The sequence below is a fragment of the Acomys minous genome (genome assembly GCF_964271855.1).
Source record: "Acomys minous genome assembly, chromosome: 1".
Lineage (NCBI taxonomy): Eukaryota > Metazoa > Chordata > Mammalia > Rodentia > Muridae > Acomys > Acomys minous.
The window spans coordinates 127,272,363-127,290,741 of record NC_140483.1 but is presented as its reverse complement, the minus strand read 5'-3'; the positions used below and the strand labels follow the sequence as shown (position 1 = coordinate 127,290,741).

General features: G+C 37.9%; 1 protein-coding gene across 1 annotated transcript in view; it reads left to right on the top strand.

The window, feature by feature from the left end:
• The window catches only part of CNBD1 (cyclic nucleotide binding domain containing 1), a 320,137-nt gene that overhangs the window by 24,724 nt on the left and 277,034 nt on the right, over window positions 1-18,379 (top strand). Inside the window, exon 3 of the mRNA XM_084793629.1 lies at window positions 6,968-7,081. Coding sequence (XP_084649755.1) covers window positions 6,968-7,081 — 114 coding nt within the window. The remainder of the gene's footprint in view (window positions 1-6,967; window positions 7,082-18,379) is intronic.

Genomic DNA, 18,379 nt, shown 5'->3' with positions numbered 1-18,379 from the left:
AGCATCGGACACAATCCACATTTGCTGCCTCCCTAGAAAGAGCGTAGGGCACTAAAACACCTTTGAGCTCTGATACCTCTCAGCCTCCCTGCTGCTTGCTGGCCTTCCCTAGCTGCGTCACAGAGCAGATAAGCATAACCCTGTCATCTCAAGAGGGCCTTCGAGGCCGGGTGTCGGGCGTGGTGGTGCACGCCTTTAATCCCAGCACTCGGGAGGCAGAGGCAGGTGGATCATTGTGAGTTTGAGGCTAGCCTGGTCTACAAAGCGAGTCTAGGACAGCTAAGACAACACAGAGAAACCCTGTCTCAACCCTGCCCCCCCCCCAAAAAAAAGAGGGTCTGTGGAAAGCAGAGCTGAATCCAGGTGCCAGCTACAATCCACATTAGCCACCATCCTAAGGGCATATTCAGGCCTTGGTCTGTCTCTACTCTCCTACCTGAAGCATACTGATCTGACTCAGCTAAGACACAAAGCAAAGTTAGGCCGAGCAGAGATCTGCTGGGGCCACAATCCCGTCAGTTGCTATTCTGTTAGCAGCTCTGGCTCTGATATCACCCCGCCTACCTATAGCCTATTGGCCTGATCCACGTAGGTCACAAAGCAAAGACTAAAGTGGGCAACACCCCACATTAGCTGCTATTTTGTGAGCAGCTTTGAGCTCCAGTCTCTCTCCACTGGCCAGAGGCTTACTGACCTAGCCGATCTGGAACACAGCAGATAGAGCCCTGGCATCTTAAAAAGGACTGTAGGGCACCTAAGCAACTTTTGGCTTGGAAATCTATCAGCCTACTCCTCTCCTGCCAGACCCAACTGTGATACAGTCAGGGAACCCAGCTGAGCAGAGCTGGGTACAAGCTCTGATACATACTGTCCAACATCCTGAGGAGGCCTCTGGGGAGCCCTAGAAAGAAACCTTAGGACTGGAGATTTTTACTTGCTCCCAACCTGCCTGGCCAACATGGGACACAGAGAGGGACCTCATTGGAGGAACCTCTAGGCCTGCTAAAAACAGAGAGAACCAGATGCTTAGAGGACAGCTCAAGAAGACTAGCAACAATACTCAGAGCCTTTTAACAACACCAGAAACCAGTGTCTTAACACTGAGCAAGCCCTGGAGATATGAACACCCATGAAACACAAGGAGAAGAATTTGAATCTGAGGTGATGAAAATGATAGAAGCTTTGAAAGAGGTAAATAAATTACTCAAAGAAAAACAGGAAAATATATTTAAATATATGAAGGAATTGAATAAATTCTATAAAGAATTACAGGAAAATACATCCAAAGAGATGAAGGAATTGAATAAATCATATAAGGAACTACAGGACAATACACCCAAACAGATAAAGGAATTGAATAAATACTATACAGATTTACAGGGAATTCAATCAAATGGGAGAAAGAAATGAATAAGAAAATTCAAGACCTAAACAAGGAATTAGAAGCAACAAAGAAAGCACAAGCTGAGGCAATCTTAGAGTTGGAAAACATAGGGAAGAGAACAGGAACCACAAACACAAGCCACACCAACGGAATACAAGAGATGGAAGAGAGAATCTCAAGTGTGGAAAATACGATCGAAGTTATCGATAGACGTTATTCATACATTAAACAAAGAAAATGTTAAGTTAAAAAGTTCATGACACAAAACACCCAAGAAATCTGGGACACTATAAAAAGACCCAAAATAAGAATAATAGGAATAGAAGAAGGAGAAGACTCTAAGCTCCAAGGCCCAGAAAACATTTTCAACAAAATCATAGAAAACTTCCCCAACCTAAAGAAAGAAATGTGCATAAACATACAAGAAGACTGCAGAACTCCAAATAGATTCGACCAGAAAAGAAATCCTCCCACGATGTAATAATCAAAACATCATATGTACAGAACAAAGAAAGAATATTAAAAACTTCAAGAGAAAAATGTCAAGTCCCATATAAAGGCAAACCCATCAGAATAACACCTGACTTCTCAACAGTGACTATGAAGCTAGCAGGGCCTGGATAGAAGTTATGCAAACATTAAGAGACCACAGATGACAACCCAGACTACCATACTCAGCAAAACTTTCAATCACCATAGATGGAGAAAACAAGATATTCCATGACAAAACCAAGTTTAATTAGTACCCTAACCACAAATCCAGGCCTACAGAAGGTACTACAAAGAAAACTCCAACTCAAGAAGGCTAACTACACCCAACAAAACACAAAAAATAAATAATTCCACATCCACAAATCCAAAACACAGAAACTATGCTCAACTCTGTTCATAGCAGCCTTATTTATAATAGGCAGAATCTGGAAACAATGTAGATGTCCCACAATGAAGAATGGACAGAAAACTGTGGTAGATGTACGCAATGAGATACTATTTACCTGTTCAAAACATGAAAATGTTGACATTTGCAGGCAAGTGGATAGAACTGGAAAAGATCATCCTGAGTAAGGTAACCCAGACCCAGAAAGACATGCATGGCATATACTCACTCATAAGTGGATATTAGCCACATATTACAGGATAACTACACTACAACACAGAGACTGAAACATCAACCAAGGACCATGTATGATGTGGACCTGCTCAGTCCCACTGCTCAGATGTTGTAGCACAGTCTCTTGTGGATCCCATGTGTGGAGAGTACGGAGTACTTCAGACATGCACTCTGGCCACTGAACATAGACCACTTCCCTCTGGCAAGACTGCCTTGCCAGGCTATAGGGGAAGAGGTTACAGGTAGAACAGATGAGACTTGACAGGCTGAGGTCATATGTTAGGGGAAGAGGGCTCCTCTTTTTGAGTACTAAGGGAAGGAGACAGAGGGCTTGAGGGAGAGAGGGCAGGATCAGGAGGTGATGAGGGAGGGGCGTTATAATCAGGATGTAAATAATTTAAACTGCAGAGCAAGTAGGTAATTTATATTCCTAATCCCACAATATATGTGAATAACTCTGAGACTGGCTGAGGCATGAATGTCTAGGCATGGACAATGCTTCTTGTTGGCTACAGAACTCCTATGAATTACTATTAGATGCCATTCGGCTCATACAAAGAGCAGAAAACTAGCCTTTATTGTTCTGTGCATCATACACACACTACACACTTATAATTTTAGGTCTGTATAATGCTTCAGAGAACTTATATGTTTTGTGAACAAAAGAACCAGACACTGACATTGGATCAGACCTGAGAGGATGCATACCTCCCAGCATGCTGGACACTGACATGCTGCATCCTTCATGTTCCAGCACCAAGTGCTTCAATTGCTGTTCCTCGTCATAACAAGACAGCTCCCAGGACACTTTCAAAGAAAGCTGGATCCCACTTTATCCAGCATTTCAGACAGTCCCACACAGATCTCTAATACAGCTTGGAATTTCTCAACATTTAGAAACTGGACCACAAATGTCATTCCTAGCTTGTTTAATCATTTCCCCAATTTTATCTGGGCCCCTACTAGGTATTATTCATCCCAAATCTACCAGAAGAAACCTTAAGAGAATGACACCCTATTTCCTTTAAGGGGGTTATAGGGTAGGTTTTTGGTTTCTTTCTTGGGCAATAGAGGGTTATTATCAATGGGAACTGGTTACAAATTATTATTAGTCTTATTTAGAAAGAAAACAAGGTTAGACTCAGCTATGTCTCTCTTTTCCCTTATCTTATTTTCTTAGGTTTGATGATAGGGTTGAAAAGAAATAGGGGGGAATATAGAAATATATAGGGAAGATAGAACAAAAATTAAATTAGTTAATCTAATCCTCAACTTAATACCTCAATTGTCACTCACAAGGTTATTTTTAATTCACTGGTATAGAATTTGTATATAGATGCAAAATAAGTTTAATTCTAGTGGTATAGAATTCGAATGTAAGTTTATTCTACACACACAGTGTACACACACACACACTCACACATATATATGTATATATACATATATATGTATATATGTATATACTCTAATATAAGGTATTACACCTGTATAACTCAATTATAATACAAGGTTTGTTTCCAATACTTTGAAAGTGCTATTGCAGACTGTTTAGTTTACAAGTTAATTGTTAGCTGATCAAATCATGGTCATGTCAATCACTAGTCTACTTTTATCACAAGAATATACATATTAGGTATGGCAGATAGATATGATTCTATAAAAAGATAAGGTAGGATAGTTAGATAAGGTTTTCAAAAACATCAGAGACATATAGAATATGGCATGTAAAATGTTTTTAAAATTATTTTAAAGATTCACTGACAATGAGACAGGTTAACTGCTGGCAACACCCAGCCTACCTCAGAAAGGATGATGAACATCAAAGAACCTCCTTATGGAGATGGCTTTGTATGTGGCAAACAAGCCACTGGGCAAAATGTCCTCATCACTACCACAGACAGAATTCTGCCTAAAAAAAAAGGCATGCTTGGATGCAGGCAGAGTCAATGGCCAACCTCTGCCAAGACAGGGTAAGCAAGTCCTCAAAAGTGCCTGCACAAATATGTCTGTAAGATATATTGGGCCAGAAGGCCGAAGAAGGTGCTTCAACATAATAGAGAGTTTTGGGTGACTATTCTGATAGCTAACAGTCTCTGTCATTTTTTTTCCATGTTGGAAGCTGCTAATCTGCACTCCCTATATACTCAGTTAATTAAGTTTATTCCTTCCCAAGTCTCTGATGGAGTTGAAGACCAGGTAGTGTAGTTTTACAATGAGGCTTAGTTGTTTAGAGTTTAAGATATTTTTAGGTCTAGATAAGTTTATAATGACAAGATGTGATGGAGATTGATTTACATTCAGAATTTTAGACACACCAAGATAGGAAAGATGTTTTCTTTAAGGCTCTCAAATACAAATAGCCAAAACACTAAGACTGTAACATTCATATAATTTCCTGATTATGTCATGGTTTTTCTTGCTATAGGTAGTTTATTGTATATATGTGGAATAATGTAAATGTATATGTAAAAAATAAAAAATAAAAAGATTCTCTGAAAAAAATCCATATATTTTATGTATACTCATATTTTTACATATGTCCATAGAAAATGTTTAAATATGATTACAAAAAATTAAATTTTTATTAAATTTTAAAAAAGAATAAAACCACGTAATATATTAAATTTTACTCCCATTTGGCTGTTTGAATCAGGGGTTAATGAAATAAGATTTTAGTATTACATATAATTTATTTTATATGGGATATAAATATAGTGGTTTAGAAAATATAGAATAGACAAAAGAAAAAGCTATAAATATTTTAACAAATCACTATTTGCATTGACAAGAAAACAAGAAAAAGACTTTTATTGAGGACTTTTATATTCATTGCAATGAAGCAAATATTGACCAAGATGTTTGCCAATTTTCAATCTAAAAGATGGTCATTTTTACTAATTACTGAAATGAGGTGTTAAGATGAATACTTAGCATTTTCAATATTGACAACATTTTATTGTGTTTGCCGGTTGATATCGAATGAGGCAGATTTCCTAGGAAACAAAGGTAATTACCCAACATTTCACAACAATGTGTCCTGTTTCCATAGATCTTTATTGGTAAGTTTACTATGGAAGAATTCACCCAGGAGAGGGTATTTAAAGCAGAGAAGTGTACCCTTCTCTACCAAGGGAGTGAGTGATTTTTCAGTAAAAGATAATTATATTACCACTTACCAAAACCATCCTAGATGGTTCCAGGGACTTTGCAGAATAGGGAATGCTAGGTTTTTCACAAACATAATAGTTTTTTACTATAGATCTAAAAAACAGTGAATGAGGTTTTCATTAATCATTGCAAAGATTCAGAAGACTACATTCTCTTTTTTTTTTTCCTCCTTTATTAATTTATTCTTGTTACATCTCAATGGTTATCCCATCCCTTGTATCCTCCCATTCTTCCCTCCCTCCCAATTTCCCCTTATTCCCCTCCCCTATGACTGTTCCTGAGGGGGATTACCTCCCCCTCTATATGATCATAGGGTATCAAGTCTCTTCTTGGTAACTTGCTGTCCTTCCTCTGATTGCCACCAGGTCTCCCCGTCCAGGGGACATGGTCAAAGGTGAGGCACCAGAGTATGTGAGAAAGTCATATCCCACTCTCCACTCTACTGTGGGGAGTGTTCTGTCCATTGGCTAGATCTGGGTAGGGGCTTAAGGTTTACCGCCTGTATTGTTCTTGGCTGGTGCCTTAGTTTGAGCGGGACCCCTGGGCCCAAATCTGCCTATCATAATGTTCTACTTGTAGGTTTCTAGGACCCTCTGGGTCCTTCTACTTTGCCTTTCTCCCATGATTCTCTCATCTAGAGTCCCACTAGAATGTCCTCTCCTCTGTCTCAGTTTCCTGGTAAGTGAAGGCTTTCGTGGGACATGCCCCTTGGGCTAATATGCAGATATAAGTGAGTATATACCATTTGAGTCTTTCTGCTTCTGGGTTAACTCACTCATTATGATCATTTCTAGCTCAATCCATTTGTCCATAAATTTCTAGAATTCCTTGTTTTTAATAGCTGAATAGTATTCCATAGTGTATATGTACCACAGTTTCTTTATCCATTCTTCTATTGAGGGACACTTAGGCTGTTTCCATGTTCTGGCTATTATGAATAAGGCTGCTATGAACATGGTTGAGCAAATGTTCTTGTTGTGTGCTGGAGCATCTTCTGGGTATATTCCAAGGAGTGGAATAGCTGGGTCTTGAGGAAGCCCTATTCCCATTTTTCTGAGATCCAAGACTACATTCTCTAGTGATATATACATATATATGCATATACATGTGTATATACATATATACACACATATATGTAAGAGACTTGGGAATCATTTTGGAGAAAATTTTCTTATTCTATATTACATAACAGCTTTAATTGCAAAAATAAAAACTTGGCATAAAATGATACTAAATTAATATACTTAATAAAGCTTAAAAAAAAGCTATTGTGTGTTATACTTATTCTTATTTTCTCTTTTTAGCCGGCATTCTTCTCTTAATTTGGCGGCTCACAATGCATTCATCAAGCGATATCCTCAAATATTCCTGCATAAAAAACCAGCATTACCTAAAATTCCTCAAGAAGTTGAAAAAAGGTAAATACCTCTTTTTTGAAAGTGACATTTATGTGTGAAACATATGCGTGCTTTTTAGGATTGGCATGTACTCATATTTCATAATGCTGCTGAGTCTCGTAATGACAAGTTTATCCAAATATATCATGTCCCATGATGTATCCACTTTCCTGTAGTTCCTCCCCGTTCCCTTTGCGCTACTTTTATTCCATGGGTCTGCCTCACCGTGTTCAGATTGGTTTCATTTTCACAATTTTTATGGTAGATTTGCACAGACTAGATTTATTTACTTGTGTCTCAGGCGAGGAAAGAAGTAATCTTTTAAAATAACTTGAGCAGAAACTCACTAAAATCTCCTGTTAATTAAATAACAACTATGGATTTATCACTGCACTCTAATTTGCTAGTTCTTAACCACATGTCTGCCCATACAACGGGAAATATTGCTGACACACTAAGAGAGGCCATTGGGGCCAAGTAGGACCTTTGATGAACCTAAGGTGCCACAAACTGGAAAATTGTGGATGAATGTATAAAAGTTGGGGTCCTGCAGAGACTGAACCAGCAACCAGAGAGCATCCGTCGGATGGACCTAGGCCCTGCCCTCCACACACATATGCAACAGATGTATAGCTTGTTCCTCATGTGAGACTTCTTACCGTAGGAGCAGAGGCTGTCACTGTCTCTGTTGCCGGCCTTTGGATCCTTTTCCCCTGCCTGGGCTGGCTTGTCTAGCCTCAATGGAGAAATATTCGGCCAGTTCTGCTTGATATGCCTAGGCAGGTTGATACTCATAGAAGATCTCTTCTTCTCTCAGAGGAAAGGGAGGGGGGTATGGGGAAGTGAAAGGAAATGAGAGAGAGGGACTGAGAGGAGAGGAGGCAGGAGGGAGGAGGGAGGGGAAGTTACCATTGGTGTGTAAAGTATATAAATTATTAATGAAAAAATTAATTGCTTGAAGACACATAATTGAATAAGAGGTTGGAAAATTGCTCTGTTTGAAACAAGGTAATGTATTGAAAGATGGTGTCTTAGGTTTCTACTGCTGTGATAAGACACTGTATTGTTTTAAAATTACATGTATTATCAGTAGGCCTGGCTAGTAATCAATCAAGACACAGACACTTGCTATATTTTAAAACAGTCTTAGTTAAATGGGGAAAGGCAGATATCAATCCTCTAAACTACCTCCCATAGTGGGACAGGCATGGGATCCCTGCCTCAAACCCATGTCATCTGTTTTTAATAACTTTCACCAAGCTACCTCCCATCCATAATCCCAAATACTTGTTAATGTTTTTTTATCTGGGCTGGGTTCTCCATCCATGCCACCAGCCATGTGCTTCTCCTCAGCTAACCCATGGCGGCCTTCCTCTCTTTCCTTCAGGTCTCTCCCCTTTCTCCTCATGGTGGTGTTCTTCCCTTTTTTCAGGATCTCTCTCTCTCTCCTAGCCCCATCTATCTCCTCCCCTGTCCAGGTGGGATGGCTTTTTATTAAACAAAAGGTGGGTCAGACAGCAAGTAGTAATTAGCATCAAAATATATCAGATTATCCCCCAACAACACTGTTTAAAAAAAAAAGCAGCGTGGGGAGGAAATGGATTATTTGGATTACAGGATACAGTTCATCATTAGGGGAAGCCAAGGTAACAACTCAAAGCAGTAAAAAAAAAAAAAAAAAACAAAAAAAAAAAACAAAAACCAAAAAAACCAAAAAAAACCCCCAAAAACCAAAAAAACCACACACACACACACACACACATACACACACACACACACACACACACACACACAAACAAACAATGATCATAGAGGAACACTGTTTCCTGAGTTGCTTCCCATGCTTTCTTAACCCACCTTACAGCCCAGGACCAGTTCCCCTGGGGTGGCAATACCTACGGTGAATGTAGGTACCATATCAATTATTTATTGAGAAAAAGCCCCAGATTTACCTATAGGTCAACACGGTGGAGGATGAGATTCCTCTTTCACAGATATGCCCAGGTTTGTGTCACAAACATCACAAAAGGCAATGAACTCTGAAGCCTGATTTACAATGACAGACATTGCACACAATCATTATCTATCATAGTGCATTGAAGTAAATTAATGTCAGGATTAGAAGGTGTAAAAGCATTTTTATTCTGCTGGATCAATTGTTGTCTGGAAGGCTAAATTTCTTCCTTCTGCTAATCTAGGCCTGGTCCTGGAAGCTTTTATACTGTATAAAATCTAATCTAGGCCTAGAATGTTTTCAGCCTCTGAAATTTACAGCTTAATAAAATCACCCTTACTTGTTCTTTCTGAGCTCTGGGCTGGCTGGTTCAACTCAGTGCTTCTAGCTCAAACTATTCTTCTGCAAAGTGACTTATTTAATCTGGCTTCTGTCTTGGCCTGGAATTTGTCTGCTTGGCCTCAAACCAATTCAGCAATCTGCTCTAATCTCCTGGCTGCTTCTCGTTTTCTGGAATATTCAGTCTTCACCTGGATTATCTCTCTGCAACCCATCTCTCTGTTACTGTCCTGGTTAAAAGAAAACTGCCTCCTCTCTCTGTCTCTTAAGTAGCTTCCCTTTCCCCTCTCTTCTCCTGAGAGCTGCGCATATCCCATTCTGTCAAATCTCTGATTTGTCTCCTTTTCTGCCACTCAATTAGACATCGCTTTCTAACATGGGTGCTTCTTTCTATTAATTAACTTTACCTTCATTTGGGATTAGAGGCATGTATCTCCACACCTGGACCTACGCTTTTCTTCACCTGATACTTGCTCTATATCAGGTTTCCCTTGAACTCAGAACTGTTTGCCTCTGTCTCCTGGATTAAAGGCGTGTTTATATTCCAGCTGAATCATGCAGACCTACAAGATCTTTGGATATGATCTCTTGCCAGAACAGCCATATTTGAAATTAACTCCTCTACAAGTAGGAAAGAGAGCCAATCATTTAGAAGTTAAAGAACAGCCTAAACCCAAACCTGAAAATATTACCATAAAATTTTAGGTAAAGTAGTGAAAATTGTTACATGTTTTAGATAGATAACAAAAAGCAGAGGAAAGAAAAGAAAAATAGGCAAGAGTAGATATTAAGCTAAAACACATTTCAAAGGCAAGTAAAGAGAGTAAGAACACATTAATAGATCAGAAGAAAATAATTGCAAATTCCATATTTGACAGGCAGATTCAAAATGCAGAAGACACTTAATTCAATAGCAAGAAAACAACATGAGTAACTAATAGACGAAACTTCTGGAAGATACTTCTCAAAAGAAGACATTAAAGAATATTTGATAGAATTCAGTGTATGCCTGTGTAATAGTAAAATCACAATTTCATCTCTTAAGCATTCCATAATACAGCGTTAACATTCCTGAACATTAATCTATATCCTTTGTGTTAGAAAAAGCAATCTATTTTAAAGGAACAATAGACGCATTGCAAATTGAGTTAAAATTCGCAAAGCCTATTAAAAAATTGAACTCAGTTGGCGGCCTCACACGAATCCTTTATGCATTATATTTATATATATACCACTTACTATTATCAGGTACTGTACTATAGATGGGAGGGATATTTTATGTGGATATTTCCACCTGTCAAGAAGTTTTTTTTTTTAGTTTTCACTAATATTAAACATCAATATAGAAAATGAAAACATGCAAACTACAGGTTATATACAATATTAGGAGAATAAACCACAAGTTAAGTGTTTTCAACGAATAAATCTTGTCAGGAAACAATTCTTAGCAAAAACTAAATACCTACATAATTAGATTATCTTCAATAGCTGATCTATGCTATATGTGACCAAGATTACTATGTGAAGTAAGGGAGAGGAGAAGCTAATTTTTTGCTGTCATTCCTCCACGAACAGTCTCTTTCTTGTCCTAGAGGCACTGCTCCTAACAGCACTCAATTTTAGACCTGGAAGACAGGTAAGAGTTATTTGCTTCCAGCTTGAGATTGTGTTATATTGGGGTCCTCTCCCATAAATTACCAACCAAGAAAATGCACCAGCAGCTTGACCACAGGCCAATCTAATGGGGACATTTTCCAAGTTTCTCATTTTTCTTCCAAAATGACTGTTTCTTGCGTCTAGTGGGTATAAAACCAGTCATCTTGAGGTTCAAGAAGATTTTATTTTTATCATGGTGAACACGAGAGGAAAACCTCTCATGAAACCTGAGCACAGTCATGGCTGTGGCCTCAGCAGAGACAGGAAGGCCATTATTAAAACTACTGACCAACACAGATGTCCGTTATCATTGTTACATCCAACACTGCATAATTTACTTGACCCAAATATGTGATGACTCTGAGGCCAAGTAAAGCATCTGCTTGGCCATGGATAGCTGGAGAGGGGCCTGATGCCAGCCGCACTTGCTAGAGACTGGAGGACGCTTGTCAATCAGGTGTGAGGAGGGAATAAATGTTTCTCAGAAGTACTGAAGCTCTTGGAGCTGTTTTTCATTAATGAAATAAACAGAAGACCTGGATGAGACATTGAGAAGCATTTCTACTTGAACATTAAAATCTAGATCAAGGATGAGGTCAAAGATGGTTTGGAATTGTTGTCAGTATTTAAATTTTATTTTATTCAGAAATACATTAGAAGGTAAATTTCTGGGCTATATTTGGGTAGAAGAAATCAAGTATAGAAGCAGCTATGTTTTGTTTTGGGTTTTCATTTTGTCTAGTAGGATCAATGCGCCTTTAGACACTTCTTTTTCACATGGCTTTCACTTTTTATTCAGAAAATTAGCACAAGTTTAATCTAGTAGCTCACTGTTCCATACTGGAAAAGCCTTTGAATTATACTAGCTCTTATTAGTACCATGTTTTACGGATAATGGTGCCATTTTGTGTAATTGTCCCACTTTTCATTGTTTCATTTTTGTTGCTATGATAAAATATAACAAGCAGTGTAGGAAGATGAGCACTGTAGTACATGTGTGTAATCCCAGCATTCAGTAGGCAAAGACAGGTAGATTTCTGTAAATTGAAGACCAGTATGCTATGTAAAGCAAGTTCCAGGACATCCAGACTACTAGACTACATAATAGAGAGACCCTGTCTCACCAAAACCAAACCAAACCAAACCAAAGCAAAACAAAACAAAACAAAGCTTACAGCTCCTAGTTACAATCAGTTGCTGCTAAGAAGTCAAAGACGGAATTTAAAGTCTCACATCCAGTCAACAGTCCCTAGTGAGCAAACATAAGGATTCTTGCTTGTTAGTTTTCAACTGGCCTTTTCCTTTTATACATTGGTCAGGAATTCTTGCAAGTGAATGGTGATTCCTACAGTAGTCTGTGTCTTCTGGTCTAAGTCAATAATTAAGTCAGTCACTCATGGGCATTCCTAAAGGCCAACCTGATCTAGGTAATTTTTCATTAAGATGCTTTTCCTAGGTCTTTCTTGGCTGGGCTGAATTGAGAGTTAACACTATCCTAACCAGTATAACATCTGTTAAAAAATTCTTTTTTTCCCCTAAAAGTTAAAACAGAAACATAAATAAGTAAATAAATAAGTAAATAAATCATACAAAATGGATACTACATACAGTATCATTATATTTGAAGAAGTTGTACAATTATATTACTTCCATATTCAAGTCAGAAGACACAATTCAAAGTGCCAGGATTTTCTCTACATTCTAGTATTATTACTGTGTGTCAATTGATTTATCTGTTCCTAGGAAACTTAATGATAATTATTTTTAACGTCAATAAGTCTGGTAGCCACAGTCTGTTGGTGTACTTTTAAACTATTTTTATTTGGGGTTCTTTAAATCTTTCTCCCTTCCCCATCCCAATCCCTTTGAATATCCCAACATCAGGTAGGGGAGAAAGGAGGTTAATGGGGAGAAGTGGCATAGTTTTCCTTAGCTGCTTCCTGCTCTTTAAGGTGGTCGGGTCCTTTAGGGGTTAATTCCAATTCTTGTTTCAGGATAACTTCAACTTCTTATCACCAAAGAGCACCACCAGCAACCAGGAGCAGCATGGGGAAGCACCAGTAGCCTTCTTTCTCAGAGGCCCCAGTCTCTCCTTGGGTCTGGCCTTTATGCCCACTGACATAGACCACGCCCCCTACAGGAGGTAGTTCACAGCTGACAAATAGCACTTGCCCTCTCAGGAGGCAGTTATCAGCTGTGGACAAATTGGAGCAGCCCCCAAATCTCACACCTGGGATTAAAGCAAAAAGATGTTTACATATAAACCAAAGCTTCCACAACAATAGTCAATATTTTGAATAACTTTATTATTTCAACTGAGCATATTTGCAGGATTATATCTACACTCTGTACTAAGAAAATGTAGTTATCATGAACAAATATCAGGAAAGTGCTAGTGTTTATTTCAATAGGTTTGCTTTATGCTTAAAGTAATTTTATAATACTATTATATTTGGTCACCAACTCGAAGCTTGGTTTCTCTACTGACTTTTTCCTATTAAATAATGTTTAGGACTCTTGGAAATAATTTCCTGAGAATCACACCTGTAAATGTGAAGAAACAATGCAGATATCAAAGTGAACTGAATTAAGTCAATGGTTTACATTTTTTAAATGTAAATGTATTTTTTATATTTTGAGAAGTACTGCAGGAGATTTTTATTCTGAATATGTCCACTGAAATGCAATCTATGTCTTTAAGCAATTATTCAAAATCACATTCTTTGAACTTTGATGGCACATAGGATTTTGGGAAGAAACTTTTAAAAATTTGAGTAATCCAACTGACAGTAGAAGATCATGATGTTTATGAATTAAATGTGTAGGGAAAAGATATCAAGAAATGGTAATTTTTGTCAGACAATATAATCACAATTGTTTATATTTATTCTTTTCTTCACTAATTAATTTGGCTAACACCAATCTAGTATCCCCCGGTGTATTGGGCACCCTGCTAGTGCAGAGTTACACAAACATGGCCTTCAGCTTTAAGCAGTGATCACCTCACTGTGATAATATTTATGAACAATCATTAGTCTCAGCTTTTGGATGTAAAAATAGAAATCCTGTTCAAAGGAACAGATAAAATTTTAAAAAATAGGGGTTGTCTACTGGCCCACCTACATCACCAGAGGAAGGGTGAAGCTGGCCACAGGGAAGATTAAATAAAATATCTAGATGTGTGTGGATTTCAAATTTGTAATCTGTTTTGATCTATACAAGGGTGTGACTGGTATGATTTCTACCTTTAACAGTTCTGTTACAGGAGAGAGAAAGAACATAAAATTTCCCAGCTGGATTAATTCTGGAAAAAGACTAAGATGGATTTAGTCTGGGACAAATGGTAACCCTCTGCTCAAAGACAGAGTCTTGACCTGAAGAGGGGAGGCATGTTTCACAAAGATGTTAGGGACTATAACTATAAACCTTCTTCTGAGTGTGATATACAATTAATTCATGTAACAATAAGTGATTTTAAAGTGTAAGAATCTCCTTGCCCTAGATTTAGATTCCCCTTGTCAAAAGGGGGACGCTATTTCCAAGAACCTGCGGACTAATATTAATGTACAGGCTGAGGGAAAACCATCAATACTGCTGAATGATTCGGGATGACATTTCTTTCAGTGCCTTCATAATTACTAGTCAGCAGAAGCAGACCTTCTATTGTTTTGCAAAAAAAACTGTTAAATTAAATATTAGATATATTTTGATTTATAAAATATCTAAATTAACAAAAAATCAAGAATTGAGCAATTTGTAAATAGGCGCTCCTTAAATTGCCTACTTTAAAAAACATATTTTCTTTAATGTAATCATTATAAAGAAAGGAAGAAACGGAATAATTTTTAAACTTATAATTTGAATGAGCAGTTACAAAGTATATTAATAGTAATAGTAAAAATGGATACTAACTGCAAATATGGGAAAGTGATAATGTTATAGGTATATATAAACTTTCATTAATACCCAGAAGACAAGATTTAAGAGCCAGTCTTGTTAAAGAAAAATTCTTCTCAGGACTAGAACTTAATAAGTAATTGAAAATGCATTAGATTGATCATTCAGTCCCCTAACTTACAGTATTATTTATTGTCATGAGCTATATGACTTTGGAGATTTTTTATCTTTTTAGACATCAACTATTTCATATTTAAGAGAAAGTGGTTGAGTACAAGATACTCAAGATTCCTTTATGCTATTCTGATCTGTTCCTTTTGTCTTGTTGATGTCACAGGCAAGGGGTTGATATAGGTAGAGGAATGAGCTAAACCAAAGAAATAGTAGGAGGAGTTTCACAGTAAGAGGGTTCAGGTTGTAGAAATATCTGGATAGCTATTGAGGAAGTCATGATCCAGGATGAAGATAGGTAATTACCATAGAAGACACAGTACAATCACCTGGAGCGTTATTGTTTTTATCTTGAAAATGGATCCTTGCCCACTCTATAGTCTATACATTTGGGACTAAACTCTATTCAATACAATGTTACTGTGAAGTGAACAGACTTTACAGAAGGAGATGTGGAGAGTTAGCATGAAAGTAAGGAAGCAGCTTTTCCTGGCCTGCTGCTAGCTGAGAATCCAGATTCTCATGAACAGTAGTGAAGAAGAAATGGGACCATGATGTGCCTAAGACTTTAGGCTACAGAGCTGTGAGAGGTCCGGGGAAAGGAGTTTACTAAGACAGGATTCTTAAAATTAAAGGGAGGAAAGAAAGACAGATCAAGTAGCAGAAAAATGTGCAGTCTCTAATTCAGGAGCCAAAGCAAGCTTTGGCCACACTACAACAGAAATATCATTTCCTGAAAGCTTAAAGGGAGAGGTTCTCTGCTATCTGACCACCACAAAACATGACTCAGATGTATGTCTTTCATGGGTCACAGCTTACGTTTTGGTTGTTGTTACACTGGAAATTTAATTATGTGTCTGAAAAAGGAAATTTCATAGATCACTGAGAGTGAAAAATAATCTTGAAACCTCAGCAGAGTTAACCATTATAGAACATTATAGAACAAAGTAATAGAGACAAAGACACAGATATGATTCATGTGTACTGCCATCTAAAAAGACAAATTGTGCCAGACACAGTGGCTTACGCCTGGAATTCCAGCCCTCAGGAAGGCAGAGGCAGGCATATTGCTGTGTGTTTTAGGACAGCCTGGTCTACAAAGCTAGTCCAGGAGAGCCAAGCCTACAGAAAAATACTGTATCAAAAAAATCACCCCTCTCCAAAAATAAAAACAAAAGCAAAACCAAAAAAACCCAAAACAAACACAAAACAAAAAACCAAACCGAAACAAAACAAAAAACAAAAACAAATTGTGGAAGATAGCAGCATAAACTTACTGTATGTTAAAGCAACAACAACAACAACAAACACAACAACATTGACAGAAGACCTGTGCTTAATTTCCAGAACCCACACTGGGCAGTTCACAGTAGCTTGTACTAACATTTCAAGAATGACACACTTTCTGTGGGTACCTGCAACGTGAAAGGTGCATTTAGACAAACAGTCATATAGGTGTGTGTCATGAATATATATATAACATGAATGTATGTATATATAACACACACATATATATATACATATGACATGAATGACATGTTTATATCCTATAATATATAACATATATTATAATAATAAATAAAAGTTAAAGAAAAATGTGGTTTTCCTCTTCTCTGGGGGGCTAATGGCTACCAGACAACTGTGACAATAGGGGCAGAGGATGAGGTGCAGGGCCTGGAAGGCTGTAAGCATGGTAGAGGTCAAACACTCCAGGAACCCCTTAAGGAACGATTTCCTCTTTACTGAGGGAGAACATAGGCTATATATCCCTTGGGGAGTGGGTGAGGGACTTCCAGGATAGATGTTCATAACTGGTTGGAACCAGGCTCTTTTGGAATCCTTATTTTACATTTGGCAGCAGGCCCCTAGCATATAAACAGGAAAACAGAACCTAATTATCCTATAGTCATAGTGTGGAATTAGCTAGCAGGAAGCTGTCTCAAGGTCCATATATCAAGTGTGGTTAGGGGCATCTATATCTAAAGACACTCTCCAGATGGAGTCAGGCAGAGAACTGGAGGGAGTCCTGTCCCCAAGGCTGAGCTCAGAATGGGTGTCTTGACTGGGAGGCCTGCAACCTCAATCAGCAGGGTTCTTCCAACAGAAATACACTATGCACATTAATTTTAGTAGCTCTGATAATGTTATCAACTTGGCAGAATCTAGAACCACCTGAGAATTGGGCCCCTGAAGGATTATCATTTCTGTATTGATTGATTGGCAAGGCTCATTTTAATTGTTGCCCGGGCATTGCTGACTGTAAAATAGAGGAGAAGGCGAGATGACCACCAGCACGCAGGCATTCATTGCTCCCTTTCCTCCTCATGAACGGCATGTGACTAGCTCCCTCAAGCTTACAGCTGTGACATCCCACAACTGTTTTAGGTTATTGGACTATAGTCTAAGACTATTCTCCAAATAAATGCATTCTCACTCAAAGTTTTCGCAGCAACTGGGGCCAGGGGAACCTAAGAAAAATCATTGTGTGAAAATCATTTACGTTATTTAGGGTGATCCTATCAGTTCATGCCCTAAGCAGCTGTAGTTAGATATTTGTAATTGGCTGACACCCAGCTAGTCATTACAAGATTATACTTCTGCTGTGTTTTCATTTAATTTCATCTTGTTAAGTTGAAGTTTATTACTTAAGAACTCACAGCACAGAGAAAGCCAAGGGATAATGGCCTCCTCGTTATTTAATTTAACAATGGGAATTGTTTATTATTATTTAAAAGATAATTATTGAGTAATATTCCTTTCAGTCAATGGCAGAAAGTTGGTTTTTACTCCCAGACTTATTTTTACAAACTCTAGGGAGACCGATGCCTCCTAGAGTTTCATGCTTGTACAAATCTCTGGTGGAGACAAGTGGAGATTCTGAGGTACGCCTAGTGCTTCATGCCTATAATGCCAGCTCTCAGGAAGATGACCCAAGCCAGGGGGATGATCATGATTGGAGGTATTACTGGAGCTATTTTATCCACTAAATGCCACCTGAGGATATACAGGAAGACTTTAGTTCAAATAAATAAACAAGGAAATATACATTCTACATCAGATGGATGGATCCATGGGGACATGACACTATGGTGCTTGTTCATGGATCACAATATATGGACATTAAAAAAAAAGATGACCACACTATTAAACCAGATATTTGACATGCTACATAAACACTACCATTGGGCCACAGCTCTATATGTTTTGCCCTTTGTTTACATATTTATTTATTTATTAATAATTAACATACAAAACAACAGATTTACATATAGAATTCTAATAAATTCTTTGTTTTCATTGCT